We start from the raw sequence: 21,107 nt of genomic DNA on the forward strand, positions 1-21,107 counted from the left end.
TACATTTTTTATTTAATATATATGTAGAAAATATTTAATGTTTTAAATAAAAATTGTCTGATTAATGTTATTATTTAATTGATAATTAAAGCCATAACACATTTTTGATTTTAAGCAAATTTTGAATATAACATTTTTTTTATTGAAATAAAATTTATTTAATGTTTAAAATGAAATTTCTCAAATTATTTGTTAAGTATTATTTAAATAAAATAATTAAAAATACATTTTTTATTTTATTCACAATAATTAACATAATTAATTAAAATAAATTTACAAAGCAAATTTTTTAATTTTAATATTTTATTCATATAAAAATTATGCGTTCAATTAAACAACGTAATTTTCATTTAACATTTGCATATATAAATAAACATCTTTTTAAACATTTATAATTGTAAATCGATACTAAAAATTTACGAGTTTCAGGTCATAATAAACTACTAAATTTACCAATTAATGTATTTAAAAGGTACAGTTTATTAACAATTTTTCTTATATAAATAAATGTAATTTTTTGTTTAATAATGAAAAATATTTCTATAATATTATTTTTTTAATAAATATTTTTGACTCAAACATTTTTAAAGCAAAATAAAGCAAAATATTTTAAATGAAAATTATTCAATATTTTAATTGAAATTTTTTTACTCGTTTTATTCACATAATGTTTAATTAAATATTGTTATACAAAATTCTAAAGTGTTAAATTTACAAATAAAACATTATTTCATATTTGTGTAAATAACGTTATATCTCAATTATTAATTAATTATATCAATATCTCGGAAAGCTTGAAAATTGTCAAAAGAAAAAAATAAAGAAAAAAAGAAAGTTTCCACCACTTGTCAAAAAGTAAATAGATAAATAAAAAATTTGCTGAAACAGTACGAAATATCAAAAGCCAGTTTCTGTCTACTTGGCCTGGAAACACTGATAACAGCTAAAATCAACCAATTTGGGACACCCCGAACACGGTTTTCGAAATTATTACAAGACCAATTCGTGTCACGTAGTCCATGCCATTATTAATTATGTTAACAACACAAAAATGAATCGAGAAAGCACAAAATGTAACGTTTGGCATCGACGCTCTATCGACAAACAAATATGAATGTATCCCAGTTGAATGTACACACAAAAGCAGCAGTAGTAAAGCAGGAAAACCCAACGAGATGGATTTGCTATTTTTTTTTTTTTTTTTTGTAGTTGTTTTGTATTTTTTCGTCTTGTCCGACATGATTTCATAACATACAAGATTGGCAGATACAACAGGGAAGCCATAAATGGGGAGACGCAAACTGAAATTATTCAGGATTATTGTAAAATTATTTGCCGGAAACGGGCAAGCATAAATACTAGAAATTCCTCCTCGGTCCGCTTTTTCGAATATCGGCGACACGGTAATTGTTTTGCGTATAAATTTTTCGAAATGGCCGTCGGTAATAAAAGTTGCACACGGCAAAACTGTTCGGCGGTTCCGTACTAGATAAACCGCTGAAAAATTCATGGACTTTATTTTATCTAACATAACAGATTTACTTTGCAGGAATTTATCGATCCCGGGCTTGAATAAATAATCGCAAATCATACGGTTCCGTTATATATATATATATATATATATATATATATATATATATATTTTTTTGCTGCCCAACGTACACGGTTCGCGTTTTAAAAAATAAACATTTTTCATCCAATGATTTAATCGACGAACCGAAACGTGTTTCACCCCTTTTTTTATATTTTAATACGGTTAAAATGTAACAACAGTAGTCGATGAATTTTGCAGCGTTGCACGTGAAAAAAAATAAAAATAAAAATAAAAAGAAACCCGGTGAAGTTTCTTTTGTGTAACAAAACAGCAAATTTGCTTAACATGTAATTTAATGATGCGAGAGAGGGAATTAATAATTTTACAATAAACCGAATATTCCTGTTAGGGCGTGTTCAGGGGTTGGTTAGTTAATATAGAACATTGTATGAAAACCCGGGGGTTAGTCTTTGTTAAAACAATACACCAAGCCATAAATAACGTTGCACTTACCTCCTGAGCAGTACTTGGAGGGACTTCGGTGACATGCAGTTGACGCTCCAGTCGGTGTTTCCGTGATCGTTGCATATTGTTATCGAGAACCTACCATAATTCGCCCGTATTAACTTAATTAACTCCCCTTCTTTACATTCAATCTTAAGCGTTTTTCCCTCACAAGCATAAGCCGTTTCATATCGATATTCTGGAACAAAAACAAAAAACTCCATTAATATTAATAATATTTGAATAAATTTTTATGTTATACTTTTTATTGAAAGCTTTTTTGTGCTTTTTTACTAAGCTATTTATTTTTTTTTTTCCTACGTTATATTTAAAACATTTTTTTTTTGGTTAAAAATGGTATATTCAAGTGGCTATAATTCATGCAAATTTGTTTTACGAGTTAAAAAATGAGGTTAGAGCAACAAAAGGGGCACGTCTCATTGGCAAAAGCTTGGAGACAAAGCTGTGAAGTTGGTCTAAAAGTGGCAATGAACGTACTGAAGATGGACAACGTCAAAGTCTAAAGGAAAGCTACACTGTAGTATTAACTGTTTAAATGTTTCTTGCCTCCCTTTATTTAGTATTCAATAGTTGATTTTATAATTTATTTGTATCTGACATGGTCAAATTTGGATTAACTCTACGAAGAAGTTCAAAATCAGTAGAAAGAAAGTTGAAAATCTACTGAAATCAGTGAAAGAAAGGTGTTGCTGGATATGTTACTAAATATTAAATAAAGGAAGGCTAAATGTACGTAAGGTTGTTTTATTTTATAGTTCCTCTACTTCTGACCCTTGAATTTTTTTCAAATATTAATAAATACCTCACTTAACTCACTAATAAACAACTATATTGTCGTATTGTTGTCAAACTGCATAACTGACAATAATACGAATATTTACACGTATACTTTTATCAAGACAATGTATCAAAGCAACTATCTAGTGCCTGAAAACTGACCAAGTTCCTGAAACCTTACTCAAAGAAGAGCTTCCTTAGTTACAGAAGAGAAGTTCTACTTCTTCAGACAACACAAGACCAACAATGTCACATTATAGACAGAAAGGAAACTTCACAAAGTTAAATGGGTCCAACTTCATCCATCAGATATAACCAAGATATTTGTCCTTGTGTTTCCAATTTATTTTTGTTGGAAGAGGAGGTTAAACCTGAGGTTGAACATTCGTCGACTTTCAAGAACCCACAATTTGTTCTGGAGGCACAAACTTACTCGGATAACACACATATGTAGAGAAACAAATTAAAACACATAATCATTTGATTAAAAGTACGATTCTTCTTCTTTTGAGTCTTGATTTTTTTTCAAATATTAATAAATACCTCACTTAACTCACTAATAAACAATTATATTGTCGTATTGTTGTCAAACTGCATAACTGACAATAATACGAATATTTACACGTATACTTTTATCAAGACAATGTATCAAAGCAACTATCTAGTGCCTGAAAACTGACCAAGTTCCTGAAACCTTACTCAAAGAAGAGCTTCCTTAGTTACAGAAGAGAAGTTCTACTTCTTCAGACAACACAAGACCAACAATGTCACATTATAGACAGAAAGGAAACTTCACAAAGTTAAATGGGTCCAACTTCATCCATCAGATATAACCAAGATATTTGTCCTTGTGTTTCCAATTTATTTTTGTTGGAAGAGGAGGTTAAACCTGAGGTTGAACATTCGTCGACTTTCAAGAACCCACAATTTGTTCTGGAGGCACAAACTTACTCGGATAACACACATATGTAGAGAAACAAATTAAAACACATAATCATTTGATTAAAAGTACGATTCTTCTTCTTTTGAGTCTTGATTTTTTTTCAAATATTAATAAATACCTCACTTAACTCACTAATAAACAATTATATTGTCGTATTGTTGTCAAACTGCATAACTGACAATAATACGAATATTTACACGTATACTTTTATCAAGACAATGTATCAAAGCAACTATCTAGTGCCTGAAAACTGACCAAGTTCCTGAAACCTTACTCAAAGAAGAGCTTCCTTAGTTACAGAAGAGAAGTTCTACTTCTTCAGACAACACAAGACCAACAATGTCACATTATAGACAGAAAGGAAACTTCACAAAGTTAAATGGGTCCAACTTCATCCATCAGATATAACCAAGATATTTGTCCTTGTGTTTCCAATTTATTTTTGTTGGAAGAGGAGGTTAAACCTGAGGTTGAACATTCGTCGACTTTCAAGAACCCACAATTTGTTCTGGAGGCACAAACTTACTCGGATAACACACATATGTAGAGAAACAAATTAAAACACATAATCATTTGATTAAAAGTACGATTCTTCTTCTTTTGAGTCTTGATTTTTTTTCAAATATTAATAAATACCTCACTTAACTCACTAATAAACAATTATATTGTCGTATTGTTGTCAAACTGCATAACTGACAATAATACGAATATTTACACGTATACTTTTATCAAGACAATGTATCAAAGCAACTATCTAGTGCCTGAAAACTGACCAAGTTCCTGAAACCTTACTCAAAGAAGAGCTTCCTTAGTTACAGAAGAGAAGTTCTACTTCTTCAGACAACACAAGACCAACAATGTCACATTATAGACAGAAAGGAAACTTCACAAAGTTAAATGGGTCCAACTTCATCCATCAGATATAACCAAGATATTTGTCCTTGTGTTTCCAATTTATTTTTGTTGGAAGAGGAGGTTAAACCTGAGGTTGAACATTCGTCGACTTTCAAGAACCCACAATTTGTTCTGGAGGCACAAACTTACTCGGATAACACACATATGTAGAGAAACAAATTAAAACACATAATCATTTGATTAAAAGTACGATTCTTCTTCTTTTGAGTCTTGATTTTTTTTCAAATATTAATAAATACCTCACTTAACTCACTAATAAACAATTATATTGTCGTATTGTTGTCAAACTGCATAACTGACAATAATACGAATATTTACACGTATACTTTTATCAAGACAATGTATCAAAGCAACTATCTAGTGCCTGAAAACTGACCAAGTTCCTGAAACCTTACTCAAAGAAGAGCTTCCTTAGTTACAGAAGAGAAGTTCTACTTTTTCAGACAACACAAGACCAACAATGTCACATTATAGACAGAAAGAAAGCTTCACAAAGTTAAATGGGTCCAACTTCATCCATCAGATATAACCAAGATATTTGTCCTTGTGTTTCCAATTTATTTTTGTTGGAAGAGGAGGTTAAACCTGGTGGCTCAAATTAACTGGTAGGACACAGACATAACGGTGATTATTTTGTTGAACATTAGTTAATATTAAGCAACGCACTCAATTTAGCCTATTGGAACCACGATCGTTCACTTGCGGCGGAGCGAAAGGGGGTGTATTCCACTTCATTTGTGAACGTCGATTCTAATTACAACAAGGGACGCGTTTTAATTCACGTCGCGCCACCCACTTTGTTTTCGACGCAATTAAACTCGGTTAAAAGGATTTTTTTCCGAAATAATGGGGAAGACATTTTATTTAGTCCATTTTTTTTGCGATATCATCGGATGCAGACGGCCACGGCTAAATGGGACGATGCGCGCCGCAACGGCCCAAAAGAAAATTGGAATATTACTACGGGAAATATTTGTGCCATCAAAATGCGATTTTCAATATTGAAACCGTGCAATATGGTGTGATTTTTTTTGTCAATATCTGCACGGGACTCTTTTGTTTTCATTTTTATTTTAACGGATGGCAACGCAAAAACAGCTATAATTTCATACGGATTTGCGAAAAAATTGCGAATTCATGAGGAATTCGGTATTTAATCGTTTTAAACCGTTTTTCCGGTTTTGTTTTACCAACTGTAATCCTTTACAAAATATTTTTCTGATTATTAATAACAGAATACTTACTATTTTAAAACTGAACAAATTTACTAGTTATTTGAAAATTTTAAACAATTATTTTGTAAATTATTTATAAATTAATTTTGTATTAATAATAAAACATGTGTTAATTATGATTTGCACCTTATACTGTTTTTTGTGAGCAAATTTTTAGTTTTCACATTATTTTTAAAATATTTTTCCCTTAATTATTAATTTACACAATATTTTTATCTTATTTTTTATAAAATGTAGACAGACATTTATAAATAAAATTTTCAGAAAAATATTTAATGCCATGAGGAAATAAAACAAAGTTTATTTAATGTTAAGATGTTTTAAATAAAAATTACTCAATTATTAATTTTTAAAATAATTTAATAAAATATTTTTTACATATATAATCATTGTTTAATAAAATCAGAGAAATATTGTTTTCAAAGCTCGTTTTGGACTATTTAATCAAGATGTTTAAATTATTAAATAAAATTTATAATTATATTGTTTTTTAATATTTCATTCATGATTGTTAACTTTTAAAATATTTTTCATATATATATATATATATATATAGTCATTTATAATCACATTTTCAGAAAAATTTTGTTTTTAAACGTTGTTTTAGACTTTAGACATAAGAAAATAATATAAAAATTATTAAAAAAAAGCTTTTTTTAGTAAAAATTACTCAATTATTATTATTTAATTAAAATAATTGATAATTGTATATTTTTTAATTTAATTATTCATAATTATTAATTTATAAAATATTAAAAATCAAATTTTCAAAAAAATATTGTTTTTAAAGATCGTTTTAGTCTTACATTTTTTAATAACATGAAGAAATAAGCCAAAATGTTTTTTTCAACATTTTCAATATTTGAATAAATCAAATTTTTGAAAAATATTGTTTTTGAATAGTATTTTGGATTTTTATATAATTTTTAATGAGATAGGAAAATAAATCAACATTTATGTAATGTTTTAAATGTAAATTATTCAATTATTACTGTTTAATTATGTTAAAATAAATGATAATTATTTTTTCATATAACATTTATTTAGTGTTAAAATGTTTTAAATGAGAATTATTCAATTGTTATCAGTAATTAGTTAAAATAATTATTAATTATGTAATTTTTTTAATATTTTATTTATTAATATTAATATATAGAATATTTTATCTAAATGTAATGTTAAGAATAAATCAGAATTTCAGAAAATATTGTATTTTAATGTAAATTTGGAATTTTTTCATGGAAAAAAGGGAATTTATTTAATAAAATATCGTTTTTATAAAATTTACTCAATATTTTAATTGATAATTGTATTATATATTCTTTTTAACTGACATTTTATTCAAAATTATTAAATTAACACATAAATATTTTAATATTTTATTCATGTAAAAATTATACGTTCAATTAAACAATGTAATTTCCGTTTAAATTTGCATATACAAATAAACATCTTTTTAAACATTTATAATTACAAATCAATACCAAAAATTTATTAATTTCAGGATGGAATAAAACTGCTGAATTTAATAGCAAAATAGCATTTAAAAGACACATTTTTATATAAATATATATTATATGCAGAAAATATTATTATTTTTTTTTTCAAAACGATTGTTTTCAAGTGACCTAAATTTGTTTAAATTTTATATGTTTTAAATGGAAATCTTTTGAAATTTATATTACTTTTTGACACAAAATATTTAATTTTTAATTAACGAATAAATATTTTAACTATATACTTAAAAAATGGCCGATTTTATGATTTATGAGAAATTAATTTTATAGATATATTTTTCAATATGAAACAAAAAAATTTATCGAAAATAAAAATTAACCCCGGCTTTAAAATAATAAATTCATTGGAGTTCCATTCTATGTTACATTGTTTAATTCGAATAATATATATATATATTAATTTTTATGAGGTTTTATATTCAATTTATCGATTTAATCGCATTAATAATATAAACTAGAAAAAATACCAGTTTAATAAATCGAAACACGAGATATTGGGGAGTTTCAGTGTTCGAAAAGTGTTTTCCACGAAATTTTACAGGTAAATAAAAATAATTTATAGATATAATGCAACGGCACGCACGGCACTATTTTTACTATTTTTAAATCGTCCCATTTTATATTTATCATTTGCACGACGGAGCATTTATTTATTTTTTTTTTTGTGTGTTCGTCGCGCGGAAAACATGAAAACTCACGTTGAATTATTAATTGATCTAAGACGAACGTGAACGGCCGCGGAGCGAATATCTAGGAGAAATACATAAAAATAGATAAAGGATTGGCATAAGAGAGCCGAACAGGTTGGCGATATGAAAAAATATTACATTATTTGGGTCAAATATCCCATGCCGGTTTCGCAACCGCTGAAAACGTTTCGTAACCCACCACCTCGGACGGAAAAAAAAAAATAACCACATTCATTATTTAATTAATATTAAATATCAATTGATCAAACGCAATTATACACAGTTAATAAATCTATAAATTAAACACTCAGGTGTAATGGATGTTACAATGGCGCAGGCCGGCCATTATACTTGCTACATAAAGGCGGATGTTTATTACTAATAAATTTTATAATAGAGAGAAACATGCCAAGGTCTTAAATTAATTGTAAATGAGTAATTTTTGCAAAAAAGCTTTCTAACAACACAACATATTTCTTATATTTCATATTGCGCAACCATTTTATTTATTGTCCATATATCTTTTGCATGGCTCGCACATTTTACAAGCCATTGTATATAATTGTTGCGAGTGCACACGACGAATTTTTCTTGCGCCGAGTTTGCGAAATGGTACCTCCTCTTTAGTTGAACTAGGATGGATGATTACGCTGATTTACAAGAAAAACGCATCGGGCAAATACTAAAATTTTAAGAATTAGACATTTTTTTAAACTTAAAATATCGCCGGAAGGTCGTATTATAACAATTGGAGTACATGATGCCAAATTTTAGGTGTAAAAACAGTATCTTCTTTTAATATTTTACATTTTTTTACATTATTTTTCATTATTTTTATATTATTTTACAATATTTTACATTATTTTACTTTATTTAGCATTATTTTATTTTTTTTAATATTACTCTACAATATTTTGTGTATTATTTGACATCATATTTTATTATTGTATTTTATAAACGTTTATTTTTCCTTATTTTGAATTATATTTTATTTTATTGAATATACTTTTAAATTATTTTATATTATTTTAAATAACTTAATCTTCTGTATTATTTTATTGTATTTTGTATTATTCCATATTATTTTACATAATTTTGCATTATTTTACTTTATTTTACATTATTTTATGTTGTTTTACATTATTTTACATTATTTTTATATTACTTTACAATATTTTACATTATTTTACCTTCTTTTGCATTGTTTTAATTTTTTTAATATTATTGGAAATTATTCTACAATATTTTGTATTATTTAACATCATTTTTTATTATTGTATTTTATATTATTTTACTTTATTTTATTTTACATTATTTTATTGTATTTTGTATTATTCCATATTATTTTACATAATTTTGCATTTTTTTACAATATTTTACATTATTTTACTTTATTTTGCATTGTTTTAATTTTTTTTTAATATTAATGTAAATTTTTCTACAATATTTTGTATTATTTAATATCATTTTTTATTATTGTATTTTATAAACGTTTATTTTTCCTTATTTTATATTATTAAATATACTTTTAAATTATTTTATATTATTTTAAATAATTTAATATTCTCTATTATTTTATTTTATATTATTTTACATTATTTTATTATATTTTGTATTATTCCATATTATTTTACATAATTTTGCATTAGTTTATTTTCTTTATATTAGTTTAGTATTAGTTTATTTTCTTTATATTTCGCTATATTTTATATTATTTTATATAATTTTACATTATTTTAAATAATTTTATCTTATGACATATTACTTTATTTTAGATTATTTATATAATTTTAACATTATTTTACTCTATTTTACTGTATTTTACATTATTAATTTTTTTTATATTATTTTAAATTGTATTACAATATTTTGTATTATTTTACATTATTCTTTATTATTCTATTTTATATTTTAGATACTTTTATTTTATATTATTTTGTAATTTTTTAAATTATTTTTTATTATATTTCTTTACTTTTTATACTATTTTAGATTATTTTATTTTTTTTTATATTATTTTAAATTGTTTTACAATATTTTGTATTATTTTACTTTATTTCAAATTATTTTATTTTACATTATTTTAATTGATTTTACATTATTTTACTGTATTTTATTTTATTTTAGACTGTTTTAAATTTTTTTATATTATTCTAAATTGTTTTACAATATTTTGTAATATTTTACTTTATTTTAGATTATTTTATGTTATTGTGAATTATTTTACAATATTTTGTATTATTTCATTATTTTTTATTATTCTATTTTATATAATTTATATTATTTAAAAAATATATATAATATATTATTTTACTTTAAAGCAATATTAAGCTTTATATCATTTTATATTTTACATTATATTAAATAATGTTATTTTCTGTTATAATATTTTAATTTAATTTTCACTATTTTATTGTATATTATTCTATATTATTTTACTTTATTTTATTTTAAAATTTTGATCATTTTGCATTATGTTCGTCTATGTTTTCTCTATGTAAAATTTAAAATTGAGCATATTCATATAAAAATGTACGTGAGAATGCATAATGAATTCTTGAAAATCTGTAAACTACCGTTATTCATCAAAATCCGTCTAAGAAAAAAACAAAAAAACAAGTGAAGGTTGGACGAGGTGAAATTTATGCGGTTCGAAGTAGCGAAATGGATTTTCGGCAATTCATTGTAAGATAAACATTATTCCATTGTGTTTGATCGAAATGAGTTATACATTCCCCTTATATGGTAAGTAGTTAAAGCAAGGGAAAAATAAATGATGTGTAAAAAAGATACAGCATCAATATTTCCTTTTAAACAGGGTATATAGGTTCCAATATCTACAGATAATTGAAAAACGTAGAAGGTATGGGTGGTGTATTGTAGTATAAAAGAGAAATCAGGCCTATATTATGTTGCATTCTTTATATATTTTACCGTGAGAGCTTAGGTAAAGCCGCTATATCTTGCAAGTTACGTCATACCGTTCAGCTGCTTTCTTTCGCCACATAAACGTATAGGCGGCGGTTATCCAAAATGGCACAAGCCTTCCGCACGCCGATATTACCCAAAATATATTGGACCCCGAAAAAGATTATCCCGTGCCTTCCGCATTAATCAATAAATTTGTTTCGCTTAATAACATTCCATTGACATTTCACAATGTCTTTAATTGCGAACGCCGCAGCAATTTTCACAGACACAAGAGTTCGTTAAACCGTACAAAATGTCACAGAAAATTTCTTAATACCGTATGGTTTTCCACGTACTGTCTAATGCCGTTCCATTAATGTTTCCCTCTCACTGCTCGCTTTGCTTGCTATTCTATCTTCTATATTTTCTATAAATAATTTCTCATTTTAATTATCCTCTTTGAAAATCTATTCGTTTCTCTATTTAATACCACATATCCACCTATTATTACTTCCTTTTTTAATACCATTTATTAACCAGTCCTTTAATTATATTTTACTTTTTATTTAAAACCATTTTAATCTATCTCAAAAATGAATAAATTATTATATACTCAAGAACAAATTCAACTACTTACATTTTAATTAATTTATTTCTTATATGATAAGTATAAACCCAGTTTTTATTAAAATTATAATAAATTAAAAATACTTCTGTTAGTTATGGTATGCAACAGAAGATTTTGTATTTGGAGAGATATATTTTATTTTTAAAACAATTATTTGATTTCAAAATGTTATATATAAAAATGAATAAGAATTAAAATAAAAATAGTATAAATGAAAAATTAATTCTTAAACATTAAATAAGAGCTTTTATGCTTTTTATTGGTTTCAAAAAAGAATAAATTATAATATATTCAAGAAAACATTTATTTAACTACTGTATTTTAAACAATTTACTTCTTATATAAATAAGTATAGAACAATTTTTTATTTCAATTATAAAAAATTAAAAATGTTTGAAGATTTCAATTTTAAAACAAGTTTTAAAAATACAACAAAACAAAATAATTGTTTGATTTTAGAATGTTTTACATAAAAATTAATAACAAATAAATGAATTATATTTCAATTTAATTTTATGTATAAATAAAAAATATATTTTTAAACTTTTAAAAAAGCTTTTATGCTTTTTGTTGGTTTCAAAAATGAATAAATTATAATATATTCAAGAAAATATTTAACTACTGTATTTTAAACAATTTATTTCGTAAGAACAAAATAATTACTTGATTTTAATATATTATATATGAAAATTAATAATAATTTTAAACATTAACAATAGTTTTTTTTTGCTTTTTATTTGTTTCTAAAATGAATAAATTTTTTACACAAAAACAATTTTTATTTAAATAAAAAATTAAAAATATTTCTGCTAGTCATGGTATAAAAAATTTTTCAAATGTTTTTGAGAGGTAAATTTTAATAATAAAACATTTTTTAAAACGACAAAACAAAAAAATATTTTATTTAAAATTATTTTACACGAATATTATAGTCCCATAACTGAATTTTTTACTCACATAAAAATAATGCTTTTAATTAAATAACGTATTTTTCGTTTATGTAGAAATACACAAATATATTTTTGCACAATTTTATATCTATATTAAAATATCACGAATTTGTCACGTTTTTTAAGGCATTTTAGCAATTTATTTTATTTTGTAAACGGTTTTTTATATAAATATAGTCGTTTATAAAAATTTTCTGTTTCTGTTTATTATGATACATTCAGTACTCCATTTTGTTAATGATAAAACGAACGAAAAAAATCGAAAATAATTTATAGTTTTAACAATAACAATTTTAAATATTTACATCCATATAAAAATAATTTTTGCGACTATTATTTTACAATTAAATATAAAACAAATATATACAAAATTTACATTAAAATTTTATGAAAAATTAATTTATTTGACAGACAAATATCAGATATCTGATGACATGATGAATTAAAACGTTTTAAAATATATTAATATAGCCAGAGAATTTATTATTATAACTGACATTCATATTTACAAGTTTTTTAACAAAGGACTAATGATTTTTTACAAATCAAATTATGCTGAACACTACATAAAGAGTGAAATATTAATTGTTACAATTTTTAAATTAAATAACGACGAAATGTTGTAATAATTTTAGGAAACAATGAGGAAATTATTTCATTTAACTGTAAAGTAACATTATTATGTCTGAAATATTTGTTTAAAATTCAATAAAGAAACATTTATTTAAAGGAAATTTTCTAATGAACTTATAAATCAATGAGTAACTGAAATGACGTTTAATATTTAATATTCCACAATAAAAGTAGTAAATCAATAATATGAATAATTAAAAACGTTTTTTGTTCAGTCAAACATTGAAACGAGCTCGGAAATAAAAGTATAATAGCGTAATTACTTCTACTATCTCATTATCTTGCAGTTATAAGGGATGCTTCGTTTGAAGAAAAATAAAATACGCACGACTTAAGAAAGAATTGTCTAATTAATTTCCAAGTTCCAACATTAAAGTTTTATTTCAGTTTTTGGTAGTGTTTGACAAGAATCAGATTTATTCGACTAATAAATTCTTAAATAGATTTTAAAATCCATCATGTTTGGATTGAATTGAAATATTAATTAGCCCTAGATGGAAATTTTAAATTTCTTTTTAAAATTCATTCCGTATTAATTTTTATGAATAATTCATCATATTTCATGGAGTATATAATAAAAATAAAGGATATTTTATGCGAGTTTATTGTTATAACAATGATGCCTTTCTCCGAATAAATCACCATGAAATGTATGTATTTTCAGTTTCGAATTAAAACTGATACGAAGCTAAATTACTATTTTCACATTTTAATACAGCAATTTTAATAAAAACGCAACAACCATTTAATACCGAATATAATATGGAAACGAAACAATTTTAATATGATGGAAAAGAGATAAAAATGCACCGATTTTTTGCAACTAGATAATTTATTTGATATGATTTGCAACGTAAACTGAGTTGCGAGATTACGTGTCCCTGTGTGTGTGTGTATGTGTGTATGTATGTGAGTTCCTTTGCACAGTGTAAAAGTTCAAAGAGATTATTCGATACTGATTTTGGTTTTGCAGCATACATATTTTCCTTAAAATCGTTGTTTCCTTTAAGACATTTTAGAACTGCTTTGAATCTATTTGTTTATTTTCTCAGTTCTTTATATTTGTTTGATTTCGATTAACTTCACAGAAAATTCCCAGGAGGAAATACGCAAGTATGTTGCACAAAAGGAATTTATATAAAATGTATGATTCCTTTTTATCCTTCTAGTAATCTGAGGACTTAAACGGAAAACTCAAGGAAATAAATATGAAAGAACACTTTTCCATTGTTACTTATTACTTTACGTCTAACTATATTTAGAGTGTTTCAACAAATTTTGAATACCGCTCCGGTACGAAGAACTTGTCAGTAATTTATTTTCTTTGTAAACGTTTGATTTATCAAAAGAGAAACAATAGAAAACAAACCCTTTATGCTTGTTCCCTACTTCAGCCCCCGCACAATTTTACTTTTAGAAAAATGACCTACCTGTATTAACACATTCTAAAAGGTCATTATTAAAATCAATACGCTGATATTAAACTTTCAAAGCACCGGCCCAACAACACTTGATGAAATTTATTTTTAGCGTTCAATTTTTATTAGTTTTTAAATTACCGCCGATTCTCGCACGAAAAACCCATTCCACAATCCGGCACCAATTACATTGAAAAATTATTATTTATTTCGGCGCAGCGGAATTTATTGTGTTTGTTCCTGAACATGACATCTGTTACCTTTAACGTTTATTTAATGACTGTGATTAGGACTATGAACGTCAAAAGTACTCATTTTTCACGCTAGCATTTGCCAATTTTTAACCTCTATTCATTAGTGGAATATAACAGACCAAAACGAATTTAATACATCAACATTAATTGATTATTCTTACACAGAAACTATACAATAATTTACTTTAATAACCAAAAGCGAGATTCTTAATGATTTAATAACAGCTCTAAAATTACAATTTAGGATATTCACAACTCTTAAAGAAAATTTTAGAAAATAAATTATAAATTGTATAAATTGATATTGATTTTAATTTTTAACAATAAAAACTTATTTCATAACAACATTATGTTATTACAGTCCGTTACAAGTAAGTTTTATATTTATTAACACGTGGAACTCTCTTAAACTTAAAGCTTTTGACAATTACTAAGTTCTTTTACTAAAAATTTATGAGAAAATGAAAGATAAATAGTATAAATTGATATTGATTTTTATATTTAACAGTAAAAGCTTTTTTTTTTCATAAAAACATTCAAATATTACGATTTGTAATATAAGAATTGTTAAAAGTAAGTTTTATATAGCTTATCATGTGGAGCAGTTTCCTAAACTTAAAGCTTCTGATAATTATTAAGTTCTTTTACTAAAAATTTATGAGAAAATGAAAGATAAATAGCATAAATTGATATTGATTTTTATATTTAACAGTAAAAGCTTTTTTTTCATAAAAACATTCAAATATTACAATTTGTAATATAAGAATTGTTAAAAGTAAGTTTTATATAGCTTAACATGTGGAATAGTTTCCTAAACTTAAAGCTTCTGACAATTATTAAGTTCTTTTACTAAAAATTTATGAGAAAATGAAAGATAAATAGCATAAATTGATATGGACTTTTATATTTAACAGTAAAAGCTTTTTTTCATGAAAACATTCAAATATTATGATTTGTAATATAAGAATTGTTAAAAGTAAGTTTTATATAGCTTAACATGTGGAACAGTTTCCTAAATTTAAAGCTTCTGACAATTATTAAGTTCTTTTACTAAAAAAATATGAGAAAATAAAATAAAAATAGTTAATATTTACTTTAATTTTTAACAGTAAAAGCTTCCTTTCATAAGAACATCAAAATATTACTATTTGTAATATAAGAATTGTTAAATGTAAATTTTGTATAGCTTAACATCTGGAACAGTTTCTTAAACTTAAAGTTTCTGACAATTATTAAGTTCTTTTACTAAAAAAATATAAGAATGTAAAATATAAAGAGTATAAATTGATATTGAGTTTAATTTTTAAAAGTAAAAGCCTTTTTTTCATAAAATCATCCAAATATTACAATTTGTAATATAAGAATTGTTGAAAGTAAGTTTTGTATAGATTAACATCTGGAACAGTTTCCTAAACTTAAAGCTTTTGGCAATTATTAAGTTATTTTAATAAAAAATTTATAAGAAATAAAATATAAGTAGATAATGATAATAATTTTTAAAAGTGAAACATTTTTTTCCATAAAACATTCAAAAATAAGAGTTATTAAGTATGTATAGTTGTACAATTCTTAAAGTTAAAATCAATATTTAACGCCCTGAACTGTTTTCCACAGACTTTGAATATTCCTGGCAGTTTTGAACTTTCAGGAGTGATTTACAGAGATTTTTGAATATGTAACAATTTATGAAGCCCCGTCTGAAGGATTTGGGGGGAGTTAGTGAAGTTGTAATTCCCTGTTTTAAGTAATAAAGCGATCCCAGAGCACTTTTACAAATATTAATAAAACTAGATTAGTTTTCGGCTATCAACGATTCAATTACGGATTGAAACTTCAGTTAAATAATTTAATTAATAAACTTATTAGTTACCTGTTAATAAAGTTTGATAATGGGAGCTTAAACCGTAATGTCTACAGACGTATGCGTTAAGTACCGGAGTATTGTTCTCGAATTCATAAAGACTTTGTGGTTAAATCCAGGCAACTATTTAAACATTTAAATAATTGGCTATTATGTGAGGCATTCTCTGGAAGCTATTAATAAAAATAAAAAATAAAATTCCTATTACATTTATGTCCATTATTAGTGGTTCAAAATATAGCTTACTTGTACCGTCTGCCTATAATTTTCGTGATATTAAAGTAGAAAAAGGTTGTAAATCACAAACCCATATGATTTATAACATTATTAAAGTGTTTCTCTCATGCATTTCATTAATTGTCTTATATAACGAAAATTACATGCAAAAAAAAAGGTATTCGTCTCTTAATCCTTGTGCAAAACGCTTTTAAATCTTTTGTGAACGTCTCATTGTTTAATAAAACAATAAAAACAATACGGCATTTTTTACAAATCGATTTTTTGCTGGTTCCTTATGTGAATAATTAGCTGGAAGAAAAAACTTCATCTAATAACGGTAATTAGAAAAACGTAAATGCATGCATAATAAATGTACTCGAGTAATACACACTTGACGTCGTGATATTAAAAAAATGAATCAGCGTGTAAAAATAAGTATGCTAAATATAATTGTGTTGTAAATTTAACAACAGTTGTGTTTTAAAATAAAAATCAATTAAACGATTCTATTAGGAGCTCCGCCAAGCTCAATTTTATCAATTAGTTTTGAGGGTTTTTTTTTATAAAGAGAAAACAAAGCCAATAAATTTGCATATTGTTAATTGCTGCACATTCAGCCCGGTTTTATTATTGTATTTCATTTTACGTTTTTCGTTATCAATTCGAAATATCTGTTGTTTTATGAATATTTTAATTTCGGTCCACACATGCACACGGGGACAGTTTCGGCAGTTAAAAAAAGAGCGATTCGCTTTTATGTACGAGGCATTCTTCGGGTGGTGAAGTTACGTATCGAAAATGGGCCGGGGCACTTTTAAGGAAATCTCGTTATGGCGGTGCCATAAAATTTTTGATTGCTTAATAATTTTGTAAATTGTGTCGTAGGTAAGCGGAGATTTGGGAATACACTCCCTTTAAAATATAAACAGTATAAACTGATTTTTATTTTAATACAGTAAAAGGGTTTCAACATTCAAGCATCACAGTTTGCAAAATAAGAATTGTTAAAAGTAAGTTTTATATAACTAAACACCTGAAACAGTTTCTTAAACTTAAAGCTTCTGACAATTATTAAATTCTTTTACTAAAAAAATATAGAAAAATAAAATAAAAAAAGTGTAAATGGATACTGACTTTAATTTTTAAAAGTAAAAGCTTTTTTTTCATAAAAACATTCAAATATTACGATTTGTAATATAAGAATTGTTAAAAGTTTTATATAGCTTAACATGTGGAACAGTTTCCTAAACTTAAAGCTTTTGACAATTATTAAGTTCTTTTACTAAACATTTATGAGAAAATGAAAGATAAATAGTATAAATTGATATTGACTTTTATATTTAACAGTACAAGCTTTTTTTTCATAAAAACATTCAAATATTACAATTTGTAATATAAGAATTGTTAAAAGTAAGTTTTATATAGCTTAACATGTGGAACAGTTTCCTAAACTTAAAGCTTCTGATAATTATTAAGTTCTTTTACTAAATATTTATGAGAAAATGAAAGATAAATAGTATAAATTGATATTGACTTTTATATTTAACAGTAAAACTTTTTTTTTTTTCATAAAAACATTCAAATATTACGATTTGTAATATAAGAATTGTTAAAAGTAAATTTTATATAGCTTAACATGTGGAACAGTTTCCTAAACTTAAAGCTTCTGATAATTATTAAGTTCTTTTACTAAATATTTATGAGAAAATGAAAGATAAATAGTATAAATTGATATTGACATTTACATTTAACAGTAAAAGCTTTTTTTTGATAAAAACATTCAAATATTACAATTTGTAATATAAGAATTGTTAAAAGTAAGTTTTATATAGCTTAACATGTGGAACAGTTTCCTAAACTTAAAGCTTTTGACAATTATTAAGTTCTTCTACTAAAAATTTATGAGAACATTAAAGATAAATAGTATAAATTGATATTGACTTTTATATTTAACAGTACAAGCTTTTTTTTCATAAAAATATTCAAATATTACAATTTGTAATATAAGAATTGTTAAAAGTAAGTTTTATATAGCTTAACATGTGGAATAGTTTCCTAAACTTAAAGCTTCTGATAATTATTAAGTTCTTCTACTAAAAATTTATGAGAAAATTAAAGATAAATAGTATAAATTGATATTGACTTTTATATTTAACAGTAAAACTTTTTTTTTCATAAAAACATTCAAATATTTCGATTTGTAATATAAGAATTGTTAAAAGTAAATTTTATATAGCTTAACATGTGGAACACTTTCCTAAACTTAAAGCTTCTGATAATTATTAAGTTCTTTTACTAAATATTTATGAGAAAATGAAAGATAAATAGTATAAATTGATATTGACATTTACATTTAACAGTAAAAGCTTTTTTTTTGATAAAAACATTCAAATATTACAATTTGTAATATAAGAATTGTTAAAAGTAAGTTTTATATAGTTTAACATGTGGAACAGTTTCCTAAACTTAAAGCTTCTGATAATTATTAAGTTCTTCTACTAAAAATTTATGAGAACATTAAAGATAAATAGTATAAATTGATATTGACTTTTATATTTAACAGTAAAGCTTTTTTTTCATAAAAACATTCAAATATTACGATTTGTAATATAAAAATTGTTAAAAGTAAATTTTATATAGCTTAACATGTGGAACAGTTTCTTAAACTTAAAGCTTCTGACAATTATTAAGTTCTTTTACTAAAAATTTGTGAGAAAATGAAAGATAAATAGTATAAATGGATATTGATATTAATTTTTAAAAGTAAAAGCTATTTTTCATAAGAACATCAAAATATTACTGTTTGTAATATAAGAATTGTTAAAAGTAAGTTTTGTAGAGCTTAACATCTGGAACAGGTTCCTAAATTTAAATCACCTGACAATTATTAAATTCTTTTACTAAAAACTTATTAGAGAATAATATATAAATAGTATAAATTAATGTTGAATTTAATTTTTAACAGTAAAAGCTTTTTTCTATAAGTACAACTAAAAACTACATTCTGACATGCAAAAATTGTTGGTACAGCTTAACACCTGGAACAGTTTCCTAAACTCAAAGCTTCTGGCAATTATTAAGCTCCTCCAGTCCATTTTTTGCGAAAATAATGCACACAGGAACAATCCCCGCAGATAAAAACAAACCGAAAAATAAATCACAGGGTGATTCGTTTTATGTACAAGCATTCTTCGGGGTGGCGAAAAGTTTCGCACCGAAAATGGGCCGGGGCACTTTTAAGGAAATCTCGTTATGACGGTGCCATAAAATTTTTGATTGCTTAATAATTCTGCAAAGTGAGTCGTAGGTAAGAGGAGATTTGGGAATACGCCGTTGCCTCCCTTTTGTTTTACAACTTGGCCGGCCAAATAAAATTAATATTGTAATAATACGTTCGTAATTCACCCCCCGTTACGGGCGCAAAAACTTGTTTAACACGACCAATTAATATTTATTCGGAAATTAACCGGCGGTCGTGTTGTCCGCACGCGTACACGAAAGAGGCCAGGATAAATGTAAATCGAATATTTCGCATTGTATTGTATGCAATATTTCAGCGCTTTTATTATTTTTACTTAATCATACATGCATTGTACAAATCTGTTCAATATCGGGCCCCGCACACGGCCACTGGTGGATAAAAAAAAAGAACGAGTTTCGATGTTTTCGCCCGAAACATGTTCAAACTTTGTTTCTCGTGTCAGTTGTTTTATTTTTGGGCACGCATTTTTTGTTCGTGCTTTTACGCCTTTCGATCCCATTAATTGTGTTTTAAATTTTGTTCATTAAGAATTTGGGCCCTCCGTTTTTTCCATTATTGTTTTTAAAAATGGAAGAGGGTCATTTTAAATACTAATTATATTATTACATTCCTGTCTAATGCATACTTTATGCTTTACAATTTTTAATATTATAGATTAAACGTTCCAAAAATAAATCTTACTTTATTATTTATTAGTTGTCAATTTTCTGTTCGTTTTAAAAGTAAATTATTTAAAATCTTCATAAAAATAAAACTGGGTGTATAATTAAAGCTATTGATTTCAACTTTTTTTAACAATTTGTATATAATTTAACAGTACTTAAAACTTATATTCGT

The 21,107-nt window shown here is 24.9% G+C and overlaps 1 protein-coding gene across 12 annotated transcripts in view; it reads right to left on the reverse strand.

Moving 5' to 3' along the window:
• LOC109601249 (latrophilin Cirl) overlaps positions 1–21,107 on the reverse strand; it is a 183,623-nt gene that overhangs the window by 18,643 nt on the left and 143,873 nt on the right. For all 12 annotated transcript variants that reach the window (XR_007547980.1, XR_007547979.1, XM_049967155.1 and 9 more), the window contains one exon: positions 2,048–2,237. Coding sequence is in view for 10 of the 12 variants with exons in the window: in XM_049967155.1 (XP_049823112.1) it covers positions 2,048–2,237 (190 nt within the window). In the remaining 2 variants the exon portion in view is untranslated. The remainder of the gene's footprint in view (positions 1–2,047; positions 2,238–21,107) is intronic.

Source organism: Aethina tumida, chromosome 1 (assembly GCF_024364675.1).
Source record: "Aethina tumida isolate Nest 87 chromosome 1, icAetTumi1.1, whole genome shotgun sequence".
NCBI lineage: Eukaryota > Metazoa > Arthropoda > Insecta > Coleoptera > Nitidulidae > Aethina > Aethina tumida.